We start from the raw sequence: 22740 nt of genomic DNA on the forward strand, positions 1-22740 counted from the left end.
TTCGACGTCAGAATAGTCTTCACATCTCACGTACGGCAGGAGTCGGAGCCTGCGATGTAGGAATCACGAAGTCAATCTCCGGCAGTGTATCATAGTCTCTCATGCACATGTTCTACTAGCACCATGTATTCAATATCAACGGTTGGATTCGATAGCATGTCGTGACCATCAAGCAAGCACACATTATAAGCACGTAACTGTAGCATAGGTACATGACACTCCAGGCGCGGTGGTATACATAGGCAAAAGACGACACCCATCCAAAACCAAAGTCCGCTCCGAGACCCAACAATCGAGGCGGATACTATGGCGGCTGGGAGGCACGCGACGGTGGCGAACCCAGCTGCGACTGGTTAAATACCTTCAGCCAGCCCTCGCCCATGTCCGACCGCAGTGCCTCGATGCGCGCACGGAACGCGTCAGCCTCCTGGAATTGACGGTCCCCCTCCTCCTTGCTCTGCTCGTACACTGAGGCGGAGACGCGCGCCCTGCGCATCTGCGCCCGGGAGAGCGTGGAGGACTTTCTGTGCGCGAGCGGCCTTTCTGGTATAGAGGGCGTGAAACCGTCCGACAGGTCAGATGAGGTTGAAGACGGAGCGAACTCGGTCATGTGTCTACTGTGCCGCGACTTGGGCTTCACGACGGCAATGACCTGTGCAGCAGGAACTGTAGACGTAGTAAATGAGGAGGGAGGGGGAGGTGCTTGTGTAGGAGTGGGTGCGGGGGTTTGCTCGGGAACCGCACTCCGCTTAACGGGGCTGACAGTCCTCGACGGCTCCGGACGCGAGCTGGCCTCGCTGCTCTCCTGGCCGCCATCCAGGTCGACGATGCGCTTGTTCTTCTTCTTGCGACCGCGAACGGGCCCTGCAGCCAGATGTGGTGATGTGGGGTGGGACGCCGGTGAGGAAGTCGGAGAAGAATGGAGAGGGCTGCTCTGTGCGGGGGCGGGGGCGCTACCATTGATCTTCGATGGGCTCCCAACCGCGACGATAGGTGGGGAGACCGCAACCGACTGAGGGCGCGAGGAGGTCATCTGCTCGGGCGGAGGGGAGGTGAGGTACCGCTTCTCATAGAATCCAGGGGGTGAACCGTCCAACAGGATATTCTTCTTCTCCTTCCAGAAGAAGTCGAAGCAGCGTATCCGGTATCCCTCCTCAAACTCCACCAACGGATTACCTTCGACCGATACTTCTACGATATTAGGCAGCGTAGCGAGCCGACCGACCTCCGCGCTCTCCTCAATCAGGTTGTGGCGCAGGTCGACCCGTTCGAGGGCATATAACCGCTCGAGACCGCATATGGACTCTAAGCGGTTGTGGGAGAGGTTTAAGGTGAGCACACCGCCCAGGTTGGTGTAGATGCCTAGCACGGAGTCGATCATGTTGTCGGAGAGATTGAGGTATATGAGGTTGTAGAGAGCTGATAGGCCGGGAGGGACGGATACGAGAAGATTGGAGGAGAGGTCGAGATGCGTGAGAGAGGTAAGATATGGGAGGAAAGATGTAGGGAGGAAGGTGAGGGCATTGTCGGCAAGGGAAAGATGTCGCAGAAATGCCCAACTGAGCGATGGGAGTGCGTTCGAGGGTAGAGGCTTGGGCGTATCTGGTGAAGAGGGCGGCGCATCGACTTCGTCCTCTGCATCCTCGTTGCCCTCGGGTACGGACTCAGGCAGCTTGGTACTGTGGAAGGATGACTGCCGCGAGACCCCATGCGACAGCTTCCGGGATTTCAGGGAACTCACCCGGCCCTCCCGCCTCGCCTGGTCATCCTTCACGGCAGCGATAAAGATATCAGATACGTCCTCCATCCCACTTCGCTTCACAGTCAAGCTCCGCAAACTCCCCGATAACCTGTCCCATCCAAGGAGCATACGAGGGTCAATATCCGTGCACTGGAGGCTCTGCAGATTCTTGAATGCATCCATCGGGAGCGCATTCTCGTTCGGGGTATCGTTCGCAAGCTCGGCTATAAGCTTCGATTCAGGTGCATGGAGTGCGAGCGCGGGGACCTTGGTGAAGCAGCTGTAGATGTACTTCAGCTCGGAGTCGAGGCTGGGTGGAGCGGGCCGGCCGAACCATCCCACCCCCAGTGAGAGTCGCGAGACGGCGGAGAATGATGAGCGCAAGGATACGAAGGAGAGTGCGTCGGATCTGTCGCCGTTGGTGGGAAGCTCGATGTAGTTCATGGGGCGCGCCGGGCTGTCCATCTTGATATCCAGCGACCCGACCTCGAGTCCGAGGGCCTCCATGCGCATGAGAAGGTAGAAGAGATGGTGATAGTCATATGCGAGCACGACAGGCTTCGCATTGGAGACAGCAGAGGGATCCGAGGAGAACCAGCCAAGGGGATTGAGAACGGATATCTCGGATGACGGAGCAGCCTTCGTCCGCCGCCTGCGAACTGGGACCGCGGCTGCCAATCCCGCTTCATGTGTGCGAATGTGCTCAGCTGTGCGTCGCACGTACTCGTCGCCCGGCTCAGTATCCAGAGTCATCGTGGTGGTCGTAGAGAGAGATGGAGCAAGGCATGCAACGTGAATATGTTCCGAGAGGCGTGCGGCCTAGGGCAGCTGGCTAATTCCGGCAGTGACGCAGTTGGCCGCACTGGAGAAATAAGATGAGCCATTCCGGCGACGCTGCAGGGCACGCACACGCACCTGCGCCCGTTACTGCCTCGTATCCGTGCTCGACGCGGGAGACAGCGGCGACGTTGTCAGACACAGTGACGAAGAGCGGAAACAGAGCAGGACGTAATGGTCGGGACAAAGGCCAAATATGGTACACCGTTCTCCGGGCCCGAGAAGCACGTAGCACGTGAGCGGGACGCGTCAGTGCGGTCGGGTCAGTGCTGGAGCTTACAGAGTAGCGCCTGCGTTACTTGTTCTTCCTCCTCCATCTTCCTCCCAGCTATGAGAATCACTGTGAAAACATTACAGCAGAAGGTCTTCCAGGTATGCACAGCTTCGTTTTTATCTGCCTGTATGTCTCATTTTGGTGGATCGTTCCAGATCGATGCAGAAGGTACCGACACCGTCGGAGACCTGAAGAACAAGATCCAGGAGGCCCAGGGTCATGCAGTGGAGAGTCAGAAGTTGATCTACTCAGGTGGGCTCTTTTACAGCTTCTCGTGCGAATATGCTCCCAATTTGATTGCAGGCAAGGTCCTGCCCGACTCCAAGACGGTGGAATCATGCGAGATCAAGGAGAAGGACTTCCTCGTGCTCATGGTCTCAAAGGTGCGTCTTGCGGTCGGTCGTCACAGTATACTCGAATCCTCAACAATGCACCAAACGATTAGCCCAAGCCGTCTCCCGCCACTGCTGCTGCTTCGTCAAGTGCCACTCCCGCCGCAAGTACCGCGCCACCAGCAGCTCCCGCTGCTGCTGCTACCGCTGAGACTCCTGCCGTTGCGCCTGCTGCCGCGCCTCAACCTCCCAACGCACCCATCCTCACGCCCGCCCAGGCTGCTCCTGTACAGCCCGCCGCGCCGCGCGCTTTCGGCGATACCAGCTCCTTCCTGACCGGGGAGGAACTTCAGTCGACAATCCAGAACATGATTGAGATGGGTTTCGAGCGGGAACAAGTCATGCGTGCTCTGCGGGCCAGCTTCAACAACCCCGATCGCGCTGTTGAGTATTTGTTCAACGTACGTCCATATTGCTACGGAGTCATGTCCCTTGCTTAACCTACCATCGACTCCAGGGTATTCCTGCCCATCTGGACCATGTAGCTGCCGGTGGTGCTGCCGCCGCTCCTGCCGCCGCCGCTCAACCTGCCGCACCCGCTGCTCAGCCTGCACCCGCCGCCGCACCCGCTGCTGCTGCTGCTGCTGCTGCGCCAGCTGCGCAACCCGCCCAGGCAGCTCCTGCTCAGGGCCAGAACCTGTTTCAGCTTGCTCAACAGCAGCAGCAGCAACAAGGTGGCGTCGGTGGCGGCATCCCCGGACTAGGCGGCGCGGGTGGAGGCGGCGCGAACTTGGCGGCCCTAGCCAACCATCCGCAAATTCAGCAGCTCCGCGAGATCCTGATACAGAACCCACAACTCGCTCAGCCTCTTATCCAGGAGCTCGCACAGAATAACCCCGTGTTTGCACAGGAACTGGCTGCAAATCCCGATGCTTTGATGCAGATCCTTGGCGGCGCACTTGATGACGACGAGGAGGGCGGCGGTATCCCTCCCGGTGCGCAAGTCATCCAGGTCACGGAGGAAGAGCGGGCTGCGATTGAGCGAGTAAGTGGTCTTTTCTCACGTTCATATGACGTAGAATTGACGAGTATCCAAGTTGGAGGCGCTTGGTTTCCCGAGGCAAGCTGCGATCGAGGCGTACTTCGCATGCGACAAGAACGAAGAGATGGCCGCAAATTACCTCTTCGACAGCGCCTTTGAGGACTCATGAGGAAGTTTGGATAACCCGGGCTTTGTACGTGTGAGCGAGGATTATACAGTCTGTTATGTAGCTATTTCTCCATGTATCAATGTGTCGAGCGTGTGTTCAAACGTTCATGATGATGATTACAACTGTTGTCAATGTCTGCATGGAAGCTATCGAACGCCAGCCCGTAAGTAGCCCAGCTCGGCGGAGACGGCCGCGTTTGGCGAAGAGGTGGCCTGATGGGGAGGCGGCGGTGCCCGGGGGCCCACGTGTCCGATGCTAGGCGTGTTTGCAGTGGTCCGCTGTTGGACGCGCCGCGCGAACTGTTTGTCTCTCTTCCTGTTCTTCCTCACACTCCCACCTCCCGTCGTTCGTTACCTTCTGCAATCCGCTGCCAGCCATGGGTGCCAACCTCTCGAAGGCTCTGGGTGCGTATCTCCCCTCTCCTCGTCCGACGGCGACGCGCGCAGAAGCCGCGAGCATCAATCCAGTCGAGTGACATGGACCGCTGATGTGCTGTATTGGCCTTTGCAGGGAAGATTTTTGGAAACAAGGAGATGAGGTTGCTGATGCTGGGGCTGGATGCGGCTGGAAAGACGAGTGAGTGCCCGTCTTTGTCTCTGCGCGCGAGTCGCCGTGTTGACCGCGCGTGTCCTATCACAAGCTATCCTCTACAAGCTCAAGTTGAACCAGTCCGTGACTACTATTCCAACAGGTGCGTCCTCACAACCGTTTGACTGGAGTGTGGTGGCATAATGGAACGAATATCTGTCTCCGTGGCGATGTGCAGTGGGCTTTAACGTGGAGACCGTGACATACAAGAACGTCAAATTCAACGTCTGGGATGTCGGAGGACAGGACAAGATTCGGCCTCTCTGGAGGCACTACTACACTGGCACCCAAGGTCTCGTGTTCGTCGTCGACAGTCAGGACCGGGAGCGCATAGACGAGGCGAAGCAGGAGCTCCATCGTATATTGAGCGACCGAGAAATGAAGGAGTGTCTCCTGCTCGTCTTTGCTAATAAGCAGGATCTTCCAGGAGGTATTGCGTCACATGTCTATCCTATGGTCTGCCTCGTGCTCAATACCCACTCTTGCAGCGATGTCACCAGCAGAAGTTACGGAGAAGTTGGGCCTCCACCGAATGCGCGATAGGTCATGGTATGTTCACCCAAGGTACGTAAACAGCCACTTTTGTGCGTTTGGTTGCCAATTCTGACTGTGCAACAGTTGCGCGACGACGGGAGAGGGTCTCTTCGAGGGTCTGCAATGGCTCTCGCAGAACGTCAAGAAACGCCAGCAGTAATATGCTTGCACCTCGATTCGCTTCTGGAGATTCGGCCGGGTTCCCTTCCATTCTGCTCTATACCCTCACACGTCTCTGGAGATCTCGTCCATGTAACGGCCCGCATGACGCACGCACGACGCACGACGGACACTCGTCCACACGTTCCCAGCCGCTGTACATGTCTCTACCCGTTAGCTACCTCTACTACTTACCTAGCTTTGTTTCCCTTCTTCGTGTTCATGTGTGTTACCCCGTTCACTCCCGAGATACACCTGTATTCACACTTTAATGGATAGGCTGTTGCCCGCTTCGCTTACGTTCTCCGTCCCCGGTACTGTCTTGTCCGTCAGCTAGCGTCTCTAGGTCCACATTTGTGCTCTACCACCTCCTGTCCCTTCTGCAATACACAGCGGAGCTTTCGGGTTGCAAGTCCAACGTTGCAAAGGATCCGAGTCCGGGTCTCGCCCGAGTCTCGCAGCCGACGCCGACCACTTGTCAAGCATGGATTATCGGCGCAGACAGTGGTTTGAAATATCGTTACATAACCGTCGGACATTCCACAGCTCGAGGCTTGCTCATGATGACGCCTTCGTTGGGAGACTCGTCCTCGGGCCACTGAAAAACCCGTTGTTTCTGCCAATGTATATCCTTAAATACGTCGGTCCGCGCGGTTTCCGTGCAAGGTTCCCTCTTCCCCTCCACTACCATGTCCATCTCTGCTGCGTTCCGGGCAAGCGCAAAGCCGCTTGCTCGCGCGTTCACCTCGCGCGCCGTCGACGGGTTCGTTGGCGCCATTGGGAACACACCCCTGGTACGTCTCTGAGGACTTGGACAATTGTACGTGCTCCGCTGTTCGCGCAAACCCTAACGACATCCCGTACAGATCCGTCTCGAGAAGCTCTCGAAGCTGACAGGCTGCAACATCGTTGCTAAGAGCGAGTTCCAGAACCCCGGAGGAAGCGTGAAGGACCGGGCTGCCCTTGGAGTTATCCGGGATGCTGAGAAGCGTGGTCTGTGAGTACTCGCCCTCTTGTCTTGCTTGGAGAATGGGGAGGTGACCGAGGAGGATAGCCTGAAGCCTGGAGGAACTGTCGTCGAGGGTACAGCAGGAAACACTGGTATCGGGCTCGCGCATGTCTGCAGAGCACGGGGGTACCGCTGCGTGATTTTCATGCCCAACACCCAGGCGAGTCTATATCACTCCCAATACGCCGTGCAACACATCCCTCATGCACATTCGCGAATGCACAGAGCCAAGAAAAGATTGACCTCTTGCGCATGCTCGGCGCAGAGGTGTACCCCGTGCCCGCGGTCGCGTACGAGAACCCGCAAAACTACAACCACCAGGCGCGGGACTTCGCGAAGGACCTGCCGAACGCGATCTGGACGGACCAGTTCGACAACACTGCGAACGCGGAGGCCCACTACCTCTCGACGGGCCCGGAGATCTGGGAGCAGACGCAGGGCGAGGTGGATGCGTTCATCTGCGCGACGGGCACGGGGGGCACGCTCGCGGGTATCGGGCGAGCGTTGAAGGAGAAGAGCGACGGGAAGACGCAGGTATGGCTTGCAGACCCCCCGGGCAGTGTCCTTCACAGTTATATTACGAGCGGTGGGAAGCTGAAGGAGCGCAGCGGAGGGTCGATTACGGAAGGTGCGCAGCTATGCTTCCATAGGAACGGTCACAGTTGGAGCTGAGATGTCTTGTTCTGCAGGTATTGGCCAGGGCCGCATCACGAACAACCTCGGGACGTTTGTGAAGCAGCTTGACGGCGCTCTCCACATACCGGACCAGAAGACCATCGCCATGCTGTACGAGTTGTTAGACACCGAGGGCCTTTACTTGGGCGCAAGTTCTGCTCTCAACGTCGTGGCTGCTGTCGAGCTTGCACAGAAACTTGGTCCCGGTACGTGTCACAGTGCAGATGAGGAGCCATAAATATCTTCTGACATCCACACCAACCTCGCTAGGGAAAACCGTCGCCACCATTCTTTGCGATGGAGCATACCGGTACCAGAGTAGGATATTCTCCAAGAAATGGTTGAAGGCGAAGGCTTTGGAGGATTCTATCCCAGAACACTTGCAGAAGTACGCTGTACTAGATTGAGTGGTCTTGCCTTTGTCCGGATGTCCCATTTCATTCACTGTTCAAGTCGGTCTGACCGGTGCATATTGTCTTGGATCTTATCAAGGGTGTCGAATTTCAACACTGATGGTGAAACGGTATCATGCTTGCCTTCCAAGCAAGCGGCGTGGGTTCGACTCCCGCTCAGTGTACTTTTTCCACTCAAGACTTCAAGGTACCGACTTGAATATTTGTGTTCTATGTGAGGAACCCTCAATTTTTTTGAGTCACGCCGTCATTCATCTTCGATGCAGTACTACTTAAGGAGGTGAACATAATCCTAGCTTGCTGAAGGCACAACTGAATGGAGTCAATTAGATGTTTCCACTCGTCGTCGGACTAACTCCGTCTCCAATGACTGCACCTCATCTTGGAGTTGCTCTACTTCAGCCCTCCTCCTGCCAACCAGTCCCTCCAGCCCAGAGCAAGCAGCCTCCGACACAACCACGACATGGTCATCCATAGTCTGTGCCAAAGTAGCCTGCAAATGCAATCTGGTGTCAGTGGTCTGGCGTGACAAGAGCTCCCCGAGGGAAAGGAAGCTGACCTTCAAGTCCCTATCAAGACCTTCCCCGATCCGAGACCAGTTCTTCCACCACTGCCTCTTGGCCTTCTCCCAACGTCCCACAGCCCACCGCATGCCCACAGCTGCAGTCAACATCCCGACACCTAGCGCAGTCTCCGTGCTCATGCCGATGTCGACGAGGCCGCCAAGTAACTGCAGCTCCTTCGCCCAGCCTGCCCATGCGATGCCGAAGCCGCCTAGAACGCTCCCGCTCATGCCCACGACGGCACGTTGTGCGGACGCATGCAGACGCTCAGTAGGGAAGCCGAGCTGACTCTGGCGGGCGTGCAGGGGACCAGTGAGCGCGGTTGCTGTGATAGGGTACGACGGTGCAGCTGCAAGTCGCGCAAGGGTGTTCTGGAGGACGGGGGAGTGGTAGGCTGAAGCAGGTGGGAATGAGCGGCAGAGGGAGTTGGCGGATTCTGTGAAGGTCGTCTGGAGGGCTGCTAGTCGTCCCGCGTGGAACACGAGCTACGCGAAACATGCTCTTAGTTTCCGAACGCAGTGCACGCGAAAGACTCGAAACTGACCTTGCGCTCGAGATCGCGACACCACGCGCGGTCAACCGCAGCAGTGACGACTTCGCGGACGTCGTCGACCCGCCAGAACAGCTTGTACCACTGCAATGCGTCCATGGTTGGCTGTACGCTCTTCTTTGCTTGCGCAACGGCCTTAGCGATCTCATCTCCATCCTTGCCCTCAACACCGAATACCTCAAGGTGAACCTTCGCCTTCGCCTCCTCCATTTGACCTCGGAGAGCACTGGTGGCCGTGAGCACCGCGTCCGCTTGGAGTTCGGCTTTGCGCAGGACCACACGAGCGGTCGCCAGCGCGTCTGCAATTAATGCGCGACCTGTCTGCGCGTGCACAGCGACAACTTGGGCGGAAGGCGGTACGTTGAGAGAGTCCCCTACGGTTTGCGCAAGGATCTCCTTCACGGTGCGAGTAATGCTTGAGACGTTGGATCCCGAGACATCGTCCTGGTATCGCTGCACGTCGATAGGGGAAGGTACGTCCTCGTCGAGCATTTCTAGTCCGTGCAGCGCTCTTACAGGGTCCACAAAGACGACGCGTAGGCTCTCATGTGTGACGAGACCTTCTGCCTGAGATCCATGAGCAGTAGTAGCGGGATGAGTTGGCGAGGGGGACAGGACAGCAAGAATAGTGTTTTCGCGTGAAACAGGGAGAGTAGGGCTTGTGGAAATGGTAGGGACAGGAGTAGAGATCGGGTTGCAAAGGATGATGGGAACGTCCGCTGTGAACAGGGCTTTTGCAGTCTCAGCGTCAGGAGGCACACCCGTGGAGGAGGGCGCGAACTCGGTGACCTCTATCGGCACGCCGAAGTTCTGTAACCAGGAAGACTGGACGTGGACGACGTCACCGTCTGCGGAGGGCGAGGTGCCGTACCTGCGTCGTAACCGCGTCAGAGAAGGAGACGTGCAAACAGTACTGGACATGAGGCGCACTGTATCTTGACACTACGGCTACCTTTGGATTGGGTCTTCCATCGAGAACGAAGGGTCCGCTTCTGTTCCTCCGACACGAAGGGGTCCTCCAGGAGCGCGGTCACTAGCTCATTGGCACCGGACATCCAGTCCGTTCCATAGACTATGCAGCCCGTACATAGTCAGTACACAACACAAGTAACCATACATTTAGAAAGCAATAGCCATGACACGAGACACGCACCGGCAACCCTCACCACGTCCTTTTCCCGCTTGTCCGACGAAGGCGTCAAGTCTTCGTACACCTTCCCGAGTACCTCCTCCCAGAACCCCAGTGATTCCCTCAGCGGCGCTCCCTTCAAATCAACCTTGGTACTCGGGAGCACGCGCGGAAGAAGCGAGGTCGTCTTGTGCAGCACGGTCAGGACGTGTGCTCGCTGCTCTTCATGCTTGTTCGTTCCTGTGGTCGACGCGAGTCGTACGGAGCCGGGTGCGCGGCACCGCCGTGCGCATGTCGCGAGCGCAACGGCATGCGAGCTATGATGTTGTGTGGAAGAGCGGAGAAGGCCACCAGAGGAGGCCAGACATGTCGGCATGGATGAGAGTCGCGGTCATGTCGAGACGCGCTCGCATGATGCCTTACCAAACGCGTAAGGGCGGGCTACTCCGGAGCTCTATGCAAGTCTCTGGCATCTCGTCCACGTCACGATAAGTGATGCTTACCGTGTCAGGATCGCCAGGATCTATGCATAAAATCATGCTGGTATTCTGTGTTCACGCACCCGAGTCTGGTGTACAAATTAATCTCCCCGATGCGCGGTCTGGCCAGGTGGTAACTCAGAAGGAAGATTATAGCGAGTAGTCCGACGTTGTGAGTACCGATACACATTACACCCATATGCACTACCATAAGTTACTCTCCAGAAACGACAATCTTTGGTGGAGGCGGAGGCGGTGGTGTCGGCCCGCCCGCGGTGTGAAGCTCCTCATCGTCATCGCTCTCCTCGCCAATGTCAAACAGCTCCTCCCGCTCGTCCCACACGTCGGAGAGACGCGTTGCTGCTTTAGGCCCTGGTCGGCCAGATCGAGGCGACTTTGCACTGTTTGGTGTCCGAGGGGCGCTCGGCGGGTGATGGAGGGGCAGGAGCTGTGTCCCTCCGGGCTCCCCCTCGTCCTCTTCGTCCTCTGATGGGATGGACTCGGTGTCAAGTGGGCGGTACAACCGCGATATCTGTGAATGTGTTGTCACCTTGTGTCAGGAACTGCGCAAGTTATCACCAAGTGCCGTACCTCGCGTCTATGTCTGTAATAACGCTCGAGGTGGTAGGCAAGGTACAGTCCGACAGTTGAACCCAGCAGATTCGCCGCAACGTCGCCAACTTGGAATTCCTTGTACTGTGCGTGTTCAGTCAGGTGATGGAGCGAAGGTGACAACATAACGCACCGGCAGCATGGACTGCACGAACTCGCTCATGATGCCGCCAAAGAAGAAGCAGACCACACCAGTGAAGATGAGGGGTGCGCTTCGCCAGAACCATATCCGCCGTGCATCTCTATGGACGTGTCGTTGACAACAGCTTGAGGAATGGTTGCGCAAGTGGGATGCCGACCGACTTACTCTTCAACGTCGAATATGAAGTAGAAGACCGCCGTGGCGGACCCCATGCAGAAGAAGTGCAGCAACTTGTCATTGATTGGCAAAGCGTGGGCAAAGTTGGTGAATCCAAGGAATGCTAGGGACAGCAGGATCAAGCAAGTGAAAAGCAGGAACCACTAGTCGAGTCTAAGTGAGAGGTAAGGAGGATTGTAGGGACCCAAGAACGCACCGGTCGCAGTCGTACGGGCATGTCATACTTCGGTATGCGAAAGTGATGCGAACGCATGACGGCTTTGTTCGTCTTCCGTAGAGTCTTGCGGGCACTGCGCGAGAAGCGTGTCCATAACGGCTCGGAAGTCGACGTCGAGTCCGAAAGCCCAATCATTGCTGGAAACCGCCTTGCGGCTGTCGTAGGTCGATAGAGCCTGTCTCCAGCAGGTAGATTGCAGAAAAGAGTGATGCTGAAGACCGAGAAATACGAAGCAGACGAGGACTCAGCTGACAGGAGGGTAAGGAGTAGTAGGATGCAGCACTAGTACATAGTGTGTCGGGGTCGATAGTGGCCTCGGACTTGCCTCGGCAATAATTATGGGTTAGGGCTGACGTTATTGTCCGAAATAAGCGGAATAAAGGCTGCGCTAATCTTATCTCCACCCGTGTTGTACGCAATCTTATCAGATAACCTCCGAAGGACATCGTCATGGACGGTTCCCCGCACAACCTCCGGCATGGCAATCATATGTCTTACCGCGTCCTCCATGTTCCTCGTTTCTGTCTGCAAGCTGCTCGACCTCTACTGACTACACGCACGTCTTTCTTGAGTTGTCGCGCTATGTCGTCGACAACGAGCGACATCCAAGCCAAACTGGCGGGTTTCTCAACATGCGAGATATCTGACGCCATGATCAAGCTTGGCTCTCCGAACGGAGGATACATCCCCGATATCAACCAGTTTTCACCATCGGGCAACGAGACGCGTATCTGCGGACCAGCATACACTGTCCAGATGGTGTTGGGTTCGAATAAGGACGCACCGAAGCTGTCTTCCCATTTTGTAGACACCGCTCCAGCCGGGTCTGTGATTATCATCAATGCGCCTGACAGTATGGTTGCTTCCACCACCTTTTCGACGATACACACACTGATATACTGCTGTCACTTCAGAGGTCAAGAACGCCGTTTGGGGCGGGCTCATGACTGCAGGCGCTAAGTCTCGCGGTGCTCTCGGTGTCGTCATTTCAGGCCGTTGCAGGGACCTCGCGGAGCACCGGGATGCGTCTTTCCCTGTCTTTGCTCGAGGGCATTCTACCCTTGGACAGTCTCCTTTTACTCGTCCATCGGAGGTCAATATCCCGGTAATCATCCGCTCTTCGGATGTGTCCGAGGAAGACTTCCCCGCCGTCCGAGTGGAACCAGGAGACTGGGTCGTAGCGGACGAGGACGGTGTCGTGTGCGTTCCCGTTACCAAGGCCGAGGACGTGATTTCGCTCGCGGCGAAGGGACGTGAAGTTGACGCTCGTTGCATGGAAGACATCAAAGCGGGGAAGGGTGTGCAGGAGACATTCAAGAAACACAGAGGAAAGTAGACTCGGCGTGAGTGAATACGGTCATCGGTATTTTGCGCGTATGCTGATATAAGTAGTTCTAGGGACATTGTACATCATTGGTCGCATTCTGCTGTCGATACCCTGTAACGCTGTTAGCATGAAGGCAGCAAGAAGCATTGAAGACGACGCACATTCGCGTCTGTCTACCAGAACAACCGGAGTGCTTTCTACCTGATGTGGAGCCACGCGGTGGGACAAAGGCAGTGCAACTGTCCGTCCTGGTGCTGCTCGCAGTGGTCCGTTGTCCATGGAACTTGAGGGCGGGCCTATCACGGCTCCGGGTACGGCGACCAACGGTGACAGGGTTGTATCAGAATACTCAGCCATACTCAGACAGGAAAACGGGTAGGCTGCAATAGGTTTGGTCAGAATTCTCCTCGTGACTATTCAGTTATCGAGCTCACCTATAACCGAGTCCGGAGTGTCTTGACTGGCTTCTGGCGATGATTCAGTTGGGTATTGCGGTTCTAAATCTCGTGCCACGTCAATACTGACAACATCAGAATTTGCTATATCGCGTAATATTAGCTTGCTGAAAGAGCGAGCTGCCCCAATGCCATACCGTCCAAATCCGCCAGGTCATCCTCTCCCTCCAAGTCACCTTTGTTGTAGAGCGCCTCCAAGCGGGACAGTGCCCCATCGATGGAGTCGAACTTGTCCCTCCAGAAGTCTCCAAGCCAAGAATCGGAAAGCAACTCCTCATCCACCAAGGCGAGCAAGCTCCGAAATGCCCTCGCTACTCTCGGAGGAACAAGGTCGCGCGTCTGCATATCCTCTCGCAACTTCGTGATCGTTGAGACGATGCCTGAGTCGTGGAGCTCCCACAGGACGTACTGTAGCCTCGTGCGTTTCCCAACCCATTCAGGGAAGCGTACGAAGACGAGGACAGAGGTGAGCATGTCTTCAATGTTCTTCTCTCCGGCGAGAGCGTCTTCGGGGCTGATGGCAGTGTGGTGCGTGAGATACTGGAGGATGCACTCGGCCACGGAGAGGTACGGCATGTTCAAATGGACGTTCTCATGATCGATCACCTTCCGGAAGGTCCTCATAGTCCTTGGGTACGATGCGATGGCTGAGAAGCGGGTGAGTGAAGCCAGTTGCTACTTTATAGTGCGCGGGTACTCACCATCATGCATGACTTCTGGTCTGAGCACAGCATCGTCCTTGATTCCCGTCATATAGAGGTACCAAACAAGCTTGTCGAACGCGCGCATAGACCAAGCATTGTTACAGTGCAAGACCAGCTGCGACATCGTCTGCAAGAACAACCCGCCAACCTCGGAGTCCGCTGACACCTCCGGAGTCGGCATGTCGAGCACCGTCTCGTGCAAAATCTCCGGGTGGGCCACTCTATGCCCGTCCCGGGTGGCAAGCAGGGAGAAGTTGAGGACGAGAGGCGCAGCCGGGCTCCAGTCATCCTTGTTCGGCCAAGGAAGCCGCTGCAGACGCTTGCCGAAGACGTCGTTATAGCATCTCCGGATGCACTCAGGCTGCATGTCCCACATACAGGGGCCGAGGGAGGTGTGGAGGACGGTATCGATGAGCGTCACGTCGTACGCGGTCATGACAAGCCCGCGATCTAGGTCCGCACGTTTGGTGTCGGCCGCGGCCTTCTCGCGGGCGTGCCAGCTACTTCGGTGAGAGCCTCGTTTTGGGACAAATGCGCTCAGTTTCTCCATTATGAAGTTAACCGATCTGTCCACACGAGCAAGGAACGAGGTGGTGAAGTATGGAGAGACGGTCTTCGATGCTCTTATAAGCACGCGGCGAAGGGGCTCCAGCACGAGGAAGATACCCAATGCCTGAGGAGACTGGTATGAGCAGTCTGGACGGAAGGTCGGCAATATAGTGGTGGCGAAGTGGAACATGCCCAACATTCCCACAAGCACTGAGGCGACAACGGCGACCAACGGATGAAGGCTCCATAGCAAGATGAGGAGGCCCCCAAGGAAGAGCGACAGGGCGATCTGGAGAAGGATCGGAAGCAACGCGATGATCTCTGGCACCCGCCAGCTCAGGAGGTTCTCGTAGCGATATTGGCGCATGCGGGAGATTTCTCGCGACGTCCCAGACAGGCCTTGCTTGTACTGATAGAGCCACTGCTTGACTGTCACCGCGATTGAGGATGCGGAGAGCGTGCAGATCAAAGAGGGGAACCACAGTGCGTTGATCCATATGGCGTAGAGCGGCGCGGAGAACGAGGCGTCGCGAGGAGGAACGAAGACCGGTGCCGAGGAGTTTATGAACGCTTGGTTCACTGTGAAGCTGGATAGCTGCGCGGATATGTGAGCCAGTGCCTGGACAGTTGATTCTGCGCTGTCGGGTTGGAGGAGCAGGTATGACTGCACGTTGAACGCCGTCAGCGCAGCCGAGAAGAGACCTGCCTGGGGTAGATGTCAGCATCACTGACTTCATGCGCCTTCATAGTATTGATGATGCATACGAAGGTTAGAAGCATGTTGATTTCGTCTTCCCATCGCTTCAGCATCTCATCGCTGTGGTTCTTGACAGTGGTCGCACACAGCTCCCATGCTTGTGCGCGCTCCTTTTCTGTGTACGGGCATTTCACTTGCGTGTCTTTGTGGTCAGCGAGATGCCACCTTGATGTGCCCTGTAGATATCGGAGCGGTCACAGCAACAGTCAACTCCAACATCACAACAGACTTGTATATGCCACATACAGAGATGATACCGTCTGCTTCATGTGGGCACTCGTAAGCCCAGTATCCAAGGATAGCTTCCAGAGACTCACCAGTGTCGTATTTTTGCGCTTCTTGGCCGTATGCGCCTACTACCACGGTGCTTGACATGGTGAACAACGGCGAATGCTCACTTGTCAAGCCGCGAGGTTGACGTGTGAGTTCCTCCCAGTCCTTGCCTCTTCTCCCGTCGCTCTATACACAGGTAACTGAGGCTATGCGTTTTGCGCAGTCCCGCAGCCCGAAATGATGTCCGAAAGGAAAAGATTGCGATCGGCGGCGGATAGCCCCCGGCTAACCTCGTGCATCGCCACCGGTACTGCCAGTGGCCTCGGGCACTTCACTGCATGCACCGTATCTCGGAGATAGGGCAACTGAAGGGCGAGTAGAAATTGAACGTCTGACCTAGTGTCTATACAGACAAGTCGCTCAGCAAGGCGTAGTATTACATTTACATGCAAGTCGATTCATGACCGATCTCTATCATACATGACTGGTGTAATCTGGGGGAGCGTCCAAGTGCGCCGCATCGCGATCCCTCAACATACTCCTCAAACCTTCCAATTCTGCCCTCAATCCCTGCACCTCCGCCATCGCCATCGAGGCCATGGTGCCCTGCTCAGAACCGGGTGGTTGCCCTCCTGTCGGGGACCCTGCGCTGGAAGCAGTGGATCCTCCTCTTTGCGCGCTGCGCGCAAGCTCCCGCGCCGCTTTAGATATTATCCCGGCAGGAGGAAGAGAACGAGGCGACAACCCGACATAGGCCGGAGAAGCTCCGCTGCCATCTTGGCTGTACTCTGTTGACCCGAAGGCGTATAGCGGGGTGACTGTAAGGCGATGAGCACTCTCGACCATGTGCACTTTGTCCCTCGCCATACGATGCTTGTTCTGGTACCACCGCCACAGGAGGAACATTCCCAGGGCGGTCACCACCAGGCTTCCAATTGTACAGCCCGCAATGAGACCAGCGCGATTGCGACTGGAGGCTGCTCTCGTCCCACTGTCACTCGTCCCAGACTGGGCAATCGAGATGGTTCGGTTGGGAAGCCTGTCAGGGATATGGATCAACGAGCGGCGACGCCAGACGGGTGCAAACACTCACAGCAATGCGAGCGGCGCGAACATTGATCCGACCGCGATCCTGACAAGTGTGACGGCGTCAGACTTAAATGACTGGAAGGCTGAGAGGAGAAGCAAATACTTGCCCTGCACTCCCGTTCAAAATCTTGCCAGTGACGTCGTTGTATTGGTCCGTGAAGGCGCCAAGCGTAGCGTTATTCGAGACTCCCGACCAAACTTTCTCGATAAACTGATCGCGCGTAGAAGTGTTGGCGACAGTAGCGGCAGTGAGCATCGTCCATGCTGATAGTGAGACACCCTGAGTACTATTCCTCGCTATAATGAACAGATACATGCCTATGCTGCTCAGCCCAGAGCCTTGTGACTCGCTGTCAATTGGCAGACCTAGGGGAGTGCCCGCTATGGACTGTGAGTTCAAGGAACTTCCTGGCACAGGTTTGTCTCACCAGATGAGAGGATGGCGCTGTAAAACTGGGCTTGATCGTCCAATATCTGGAGGGACGTCTGATTCTGGATGGGCTCTCGGAACACCGACAGCTGACTCACCGAATCCGATACTATGAGATTGGTTCCGAGGAGACGATCGGCATACAGACTGTAGAGGAGCGACCATGATTGCTGGTCATCGTATACGCCAAGTAGATGTCGGCCGTCTCTTGATTGTGCCAGAGATAGCCAAGACTCGATCAGGGTACTGGCGTTGTTCTGTAAGGATATCGGATATCGGGGTAAAGCAAGGAGACGATAATCGAACAGCCAGGAACATACATTATACCGTTGCGCATCGACCTCATTCCCGACCACGCGACTGATTTCGGCCATGGCCCTTACCCCAATGATGCCCTTCAAGGCAAGGTTGGTCACGTTCGCAGTAGGCTCAGCGTTCGCGGTGAGCCTGTCGAGGTTGATCAGGAATGCGACGTGAATCTAAACGAGAGTGATCACCCACTGATTCTGGGGTGCCAACGTATTCTGCAGCAAGTAGTCGGCCCAGCGGCGTGCCAGGGAATACTGCCAACGTGTGCAGGATGAGAGCCACGCTTCATAGACCTCGAGACGCTGTGTTAGACGTACATGTCTGGCGAGCAAGACCCCGTCTCCGGATATTCGTGCGTGGGCATACATAAGGATCAGCATGTTCCCAGAATCTGCATGACTGCAATTGTAAACATGTTTCAGTCACAAGCGAGGGATGACTCACGCTCGACACCCAAGGTAGGATTGAGAGTAGGGCCGGTGGCGTTCGGATACCCTGGGCCTAAAGGTTCAGTTAGTATCAGGTCAAATCCGGGTTGTACGAAGGAGCGCGCACCTAAGTCGGAAGCAGCAAACTGCGGTCCGGGAGAGGTATCCTGAGACTCGAGGAGCGGGGAGAGCATCGCCCCACAGAGGGTCGAGTTGAGGTAGAGATAGGCCGGCCATGCAGCGAACATCTGTTCTACGGGGCTGACACGTCTACACAAATAGATCAGATCGACACACAAAAGGACAGTACGCTTCAGCTCACTGTTGCCCAATGCCGAGAACGAAGTCCTTGGTGAATATCTTGACGTCCGACGCATTCACGTCTTCGGGAATAGTGATGTCCATACCGCCCATGGTCTGTCTGACGCTTAGCGAAACGAGGTCGACATAATGCGCGGATACGTTGGCTGCGTCGTCCAGGATCTTCTTGTCGAGCAGGGATGCTCTATCGCTGGCAGCAGATGTGTCTTCCATGAAAGCCTCGATCTGGCGAGTGATTGATTGGCAAGCGCATACTATGACAGTGAAGGCAACGCAGCATCTCGTACCGCTGAGCTGATGTCGGGGTACTGCGTGACATAGTATGGTCGACGCTTCTGGACCGAATCCGATACTGTGGTATACACCACGGTAGGATCCCGCACGAGGCCAACTGCCCATGTAATCGGGGGCATCGTGGACTGGATTTGGCCAAGATCCACAGCGAATGCGAATGCGAGTTCACTGCAATTTCTATGACATTTCGTTAGCAAGCAACCGTATATTCCTAGCGTAAGTGCTCACAGAGAGAACACCGGTATGCCCGAAGCAGAACTCGCAGAACTCGACAATGCACCCTCAGCGGCGAATTGCGTGCGGGTCTCGTCGGCTCCGCTAATCTGCCATGTGAGCCCTTGTTCCTTTAGAATTAGCTGTGTGAGAAATCACCCACAACAATGGCCCAGATAAAGTGGCGGCTCACCACTGTCATCGCGTAGTATGCTGTGACATCCGAAGCTTGGTGATTGATTTCCACGTTTGGCTGCGGGTTCTGTAGGGCGAATTCGTGGTAGATCGAGCTGCTGGTCGTCTGGCAGCTTCCTTGCATAGGCATGGACCTGTCTCCTGACAGCCATTCTACGGACCGGTTAGCAGGTCAGATCACATTTCTTGGACAAGGATTCGCGCATACCTCCCGTGATATCAGAGTATACCTGAATGGAATGCTGCGCGCCGTCCGTAGCATGCGCCTCCAAAGAGAGGTATGAGAAAGGTAGTGATTGTTTGACCCAATCGGAAGGCTAGATGCAAATTCAGTTCAAACGAGCAAGGTGATATCAGAACTTCAATCATCGCACCTCGATGGGGGAAAGGAACGTGACAGTAAGATTTAAAGGACCCGCCTGCATGAAAAATACGGACCGGGTTGGGGTGATTTGTATGTCCGTAACCGTCGCGTTGCCGTCTGCAATACTATCTTGACCCATCCATTGAAATGTAGCTCCGTCCACCCTGATCAAACCTGCCCATCCCACGATGGACTACGACTATAATCGGGTCAGATGCATGCGTAAAAGGGCGTGAAACGCACCTGCTGCCCCCAAAAGCGTGGCCATGAGCCCGAAATAGGGCCGGAAGTGTTCGTGCTGGTGTACCAGACAGAATGGTATGGCGAGCGGATAGACAATGGTACACTGGCAGGGAAGAATGTCCGCACAGAACCGCCGAGTGCGAAGAGAAGAGACAGACATAGCAGGAGCCATACGAGTCGCATCGCCAGCAATGGAGTCGCAGAGAGCTGTCGAAAGTGGCGAGCGAAAGGACAGCAGCCAAGTCTCAAGAGCGACTTGTTATTAGGCCCGGCGGTCGTCGCGGTTCGCAACCCGGGTTGGTCTAATGTATCATGAAAATGCGGCATTTTTAGAACCCATGATGGGACGAGTACAGGGACCCATACCGAAAGTGCCACGGGTCGTCAAATAAATGCAACGATACGTACACATAGCCACGCCAACGGGGACATGTCCGGATTGCGCATGTTCTATCTTGATTGTATCCAGCCGGTCTCCAGCAAGTCCCAGTCCTAGATGCTTCTAGCCGAATTTTGAGTGTTAATCATCAACGGCTGCAATAATGCTTCTCTGCGCTGCCGACTGAGGGTAACCCATATCGTGTTAGACGGAAGATTCGAGACGAAAATTCACTGCCGCATACATATCGACGGTCGATCATGAGGGCCACTGCAGTGTCGCGCTCTGCAGTCACTGATTCGAGTGAAAGGTCGAGACTCTCGGGAGCCAGCGCGGGCGTTTCGTACCTACCTGTACCCACGCACCGCCACGAAGACGACTCGTCGGACCCGGAAGTCATTCGGAGGGAGTCGGAGTCAAGCTGATGATACCGCACAACTTGACGATGAACATTCAACGCGAATACTCACGCCGATGAGGAGACGAAAGCTTGATATGTGGGTTAAACGCTGAATATAGAAAAGGGCCCTCCGGGCATACCTGGCCACGCCGGTGTTGCGGGGAAGAGGTCCGGTGCGGGGCGAGGAATGTACGACTCGGAGTGAACTTTATAGGGAGTTCGGCTTCATGAGAGGAGTAGAGGGAGGGTAGCTGTTAGGGGCGAATCGGGTTGAGGTTCGGGCGATGTCGGGCGTGTTGCGGTAGACGGGTGGCGAGCGGATGATCCGGGACGCGTGGCGGGAGACGTTTGGCTGCGGTAGACGGGTGGCGGGCCGATGATCCGGGACGCGTGGCGGGAGACGTGTGGCTGCGGTAGACGGGTAGCGGACCGGTGATCCGGGACGCATGGCGGGAGATGTTTATACGTTTTAAGGTTGTATGGGGATTGTGGCGTACTGCGGTAGGGGGTAGGTGGGTGCTGTATACGGCGACAGGGACTGGAGTGGGCGGGAGGCGGGTGTGTGATATGGATGGGAGATATGTCATGGAGGGTCGGGGGAGTAGTACGGGCGAACATCGGTCTTAGGGCATACGTCGGAAGAGACGAGTACAATGTCTATTCAGTAGATCGAGCAATACAAAGCACAGCGATACAAAGCAAACGGTACATTCGAGGTGAGAGAGCAGTGGACAGCAAGCAGGGGACGTAGGATACAGTTCGCGTCATAGTAGTACATGGAGGGAAGGTTGAGGTATACTAGTTCTGGGGCTGGACGGGCTCGAGGGCCTCGACGGGCTCGACGGGCTCGACGGGTTCGACCGGCTCGGCCGGCTCAGCGACTTTGACTTTGCGGAGGACGAAGGAGTCCGCGGACATGGTGAAGAGGCCAGCGAGGTCGGAGGAGAGTCTGGGGAAGAAGAATAAGGGACGATTAGCGTGGACGTTGCAGGGACGTACAGGTCCTGGCGATGTTTGGTGATGAGGGCGCCGTGCTGTGAAGGCTCGGTGAGCGTGCTGAACAGTTTGAAACGGCGCACGACGTACAAGGTGGAAGGTGTAGGATGCGTTGCCAAACTTCTCACGCGCGGAGCCTTGGGGCGTGAATTGGCGACGAGAGCCTCGTTTGATGTCGGTGAAGGAGAAGCCGGCGGCGACCATGGCCTAGAGAACGAGTGAGTGACGGTTGTTGAAGGGGGTCGGGGTGGAGAGATACCTTGGCGAGGTCGTTCTCGGAGAACTCGAAACGAGCGTTGCGGTAGCCTTTGAAGATCGACATGAAGATCTGTCGAGATGTTGGCGGTGTTAGTTAACAGCGGAGGACAACGGCGAGAGAATACGCTACATCGTAGTATTGGGGTGCGAGGGGAGTGGCCATTGTGAGTGTGGAGGAGAGTTGTAGCGGTGGAGGCTGCGGAAGAGGTGGAAGGTGAGGGAAGCGTGGGAGGAACGTACCAGTCTGGGATGGGCGCCCGGGCGCTTGTCGTCGATATATGTAGGGTAGGGCAAGGAAAGTGGATATTTCGTTAAAGATAAGTATGTAGAAGCTTATGGAAAGTGAAAGTGTGAAAGGTTATCGGACTGTGTCTAACCACTAGTAATGCTCTAAATCGGGAAGTGGCGGTGCATGTCGAGCGTTGAGTATAGGATCCTGTTAAACACGTGTCGCAGGGTGACGGAAGCGGGGTGATCGGTGCCTGAGATCATGTGACTTACCGGGAATGGTGAGGGGGGACCGGTAGAGATCTCTTGAAGGGGTGGGCTAGAGTAGATCGTGAGTTGGCGTGAGACAGTGGGGTTTGACGTCGTAATGTGCTTACGGGGAGCGTGCGCTCGGTCGGAATGTAGGAGGAAGGGAGTGTATGCGGGCGTGATGTTCGGGAGTTTGGATGTGGGTCATAAGGGGGTTTCGTGGTTGAACTATGGGGAAGGGTAAGGGTGGGTGTGAGATAGGTGTGGTGGTCACGGAGGTTTGCGCGATGCATGTCGCGGTCGGTGAGAGGTTCGGAGGAAGTGTTGTTGTTTGGCGTGGTTTAGTGAAGACGGATGAGGAGTGGGAAGGGATCGGGGTGGCGTGCATGTGCTGGCGAGGTTGTGGCCGGTAGTACAGGTACGGAGATTTTGAAGGTACCAGGGGCGGCGACGGGACCGTACGTCTTGGATGTGTCCTTGGGGAGATAGAAGGACTGGGCAGCAGGAAGACCGAATTTGCTCTTGAGGGGTTGGAACCTTCGACGCTGGCAGGAGCCGTACATGTGAGTTATCCTTACAGGAGCATAGACAGAGGTGCCGCGATACGAGAGGCGTGGGCAGCATGGATACGCTGATG

The 22740-nt window shown here is 56.0% G+C and overlaps 10 protein-coding genes and 1 non-coding gene across 11 annotated transcripts; 5 read left to right on the forward strand and 6 right to left on the reverse strand.

Annotated features, from left to right (window-relative positions):
* Positions 1-76: 76 nt before the first annotated feature.
* On the reverse strand, positions 77-2759 carry L226DRAFT_532134 (L domain-like protein). Its single transcript, XM_067680201.1, has 2 exons — positions 2657-2759; positions 77-2603 (listed from the first exon to the last, which is right to left on the reverse strand). Exon 2 carries the CDS (start codon positions 2492-2494, stop codon positions 305-307), a length of 2190 nt encoding a protein of 729 aa, XP_067539405.1. The 5' UTR covers positions 2495-2603; positions 2657-2759; the 3' UTR covers positions 77-304.
* A 129-nt stretch (positions 2760-2888) lies between these two features.
* Positions 2889-4531, forward strand: L226DRAFT_503604 (UV excision repair protein Rad23). Its single transcript, XM_067677946.1, has 6 exons — positions 2889-2950; positions 3008-3104; positions 3156-3235; positions 3298-3645; positions 3702-4229; positions 4282-4531. Exons 1-6 carry the CDS (start codon positions 2909-2911, stop codon positions 4393-4395), a joined length of 1209 nt encoding a protein of 402 aa, XP_067539406.1. The 5' UTR covers positions 2889-2908; the 3' UTR covers positions 4396-4531.
* A 240-nt stretch (positions 4532-4771) lies between these two features.
* On the forward strand, positions 4772-5677 carry L226DRAFT_544028 (ARF/SAR superfamily; the record flags this gene model as incomplete). The annotated part of the gene is made up of 6 exons (XM_067682239.1): positions 4772-4799; positions 4906-4971; positions 5036-5086; positions 5162-5413; positions 5472-5547; positions 5602-5677. 6 exons carry the CDS (start codon positions 4772-4774, stop codon positions 5675-5677), a joined length of 549 nt encoding a protein of 182 aa, XP_067539407.1.
* Positions 5678-6365: 688 nt separating this feature from the next.
* On the forward strand, positions 6366-7767 carry L226DRAFT_544029 (pyridoxal phosphate-dependent enzyme beta subunit; the record flags this gene model as incomplete). The annotated part of the gene is made up of 6 exons (XM_067682240.1): positions 6366-6470; positions 6543-6673; positions 6731-6845; positions 6911-7313; positions 7375-7566; positions 7631-7767. The coding sequence occupies 6 exons, from the start codon at positions 6366-6368 to the stop codon at positions 7765-7767; spliced, it is 1083 nt and encodes a 360-aa protein (XP_067539408.1).
* Positions 7768-7866: 99 nt separating this feature from the next.
* Positions 7867-7937, forward strand: L226DRAFT_t58. The gene has a single exon. It is a non-coding gene; the product is annotated as a tRNA-Gly (tRNA).
* A 46-nt stretch (positions 7938-7983) lies between these two features.
* L226DRAFT_481906 (uncharacterized protein) lies at positions 7984-10408 on the reverse strand. The gene is made up of 5 exons (XM_067676950.1): positions 10040-10408; positions 9817-9958; positions 8881-9757; positions 8333-8821; positions 7984-8266 (listed from the first exon to the last, which is right to left on the reverse strand). The coding sequence occupies exons 1-5, from the start codon at positions 10389-10391 to the stop codon at positions 8096-8098; spliced, it is 2031 nt and encodes a 676-aa protein (XP_067539409.1). The 5' UTR covers positions 10392-10408; the 3' UTR covers positions 7984-8095.
* Positions 10409-10655: 247 nt separating this feature from the next.
* Positions 10656-11963, reverse strand: L226DRAFT_481910 (uncharacterized protein). Its single transcript, XM_067676951.1, has 5 exons — positions 11622-11963; positions 11414-11568; positions 11240-11348; positions 11086-11190; positions 10656-11026 (listed from the first exon to the last, which is right to left on the reverse strand). The coding sequence occupies exons 1-5, from the start codon at positions 11775-11777 to the stop codon at positions 10709-10711; spliced, it is 843 nt and encodes a 280-aa protein (XP_067539410.1). The 5' UTR covers positions 11778-11963; the 3' UTR covers positions 10656-10708.
* A 261-nt stretch (positions 11964-12224) lies between these two features.
* L226DRAFT_457826 (RraA-like protein) lies at positions 12225-12978 on the forward strand (the record flags this gene model as incomplete). Its single annotated transcript, XM_067675403.1, has 2 exons — positions 12225-12495; positions 12557-12978. The coding sequence occupies 2 exons, from the start codon at positions 12225-12227 to the stop codon at positions 12976-12978; spliced, it is 693 nt and encodes a 230-aa protein (XP_067539411.1).
* Positions 12979-14750: 1772 nt separating this feature from the next.
* On the reverse strand, positions 14751-15535 carry L226DRAFT_443213 (uncharacterized protein; the record flags this gene model as incomplete). The annotated part of the gene is made up of 2 exons (XM_067674840.1): positions 14751-15383; positions 15410-15535. Coding segments are annotated over 2 exons (759 nt in total), but the record flags the coding sequence as incomplete, so codon positions are not given.
* A 617-nt stretch (positions 15536-16152) lies between these two features.
* On the reverse strand, positions 16153-20052 carry L226DRAFT_532140 (DUF1793-domain-containing protein). Its single transcript, XM_067680202.1, has 18 exons — positions 19960-20052; positions 19594-19895; positions 19361-19543; positions 19195-19303; positions 18985-19139; positions 18807-18922; positions 18572-18755; positions 18286-18509; positions 18091-18233; positions 17980-18036; positions 17853-17926; positions 17728-17789; positions 17547-17673; positions 17325-17483; positions 17225-17270; positions 16904-17177; positions 16801-16839; positions 16153-16746 (listed from the first exon to the last, which is right to left on the reverse strand). Exons 2-18 carry the CDS (start codon positions 19774-19776, stop codon positions 16182-16184), a joined length of 2700 nt encoding a protein of 899 aa, XP_067539413.1. The 5' UTR covers positions 19777-19895; positions 19960-20052; the 3' UTR covers positions 16153-16181.
* Positions 20053-21170: 1118 nt separating this feature from the next.
* On the reverse strand, positions 21171-21789 carry L226DRAFT_568431 (uncharacterized protein; the record flags this gene model as incomplete). The annotated part of the gene is made up of 5 exons (XM_067684161.1): positions 21171-21321; positions 21372-21406; positions 21459-21575; positions 21628-21696; positions 21757-21789. The coding sequence occupies 5 exons, from the start codon at positions 21787-21789 to the stop codon at positions 21171-21173; spliced, it is 405 nt and encodes a 134-aa protein (XP_067539414.1).
* Positions 21790-22740: the final 951 nt, after the last annotated feature.

This window comes from Lentinus tigrinus, assembly GCF_003813185.1.
Source record: "Lentinus tigrinus ALCF2SS1-7 unplaced genomic scaffold L226scaffold_5, whole genome shotgun sequence".
In the NCBI taxonomy this organism is placed as follows: domain Eukaryota; kingdom Fungi; phylum Basidiomycota; class Agaricomycetes; order Polyporales; family Polyporaceae; genus Lentinus; species Lentinus tigrinus.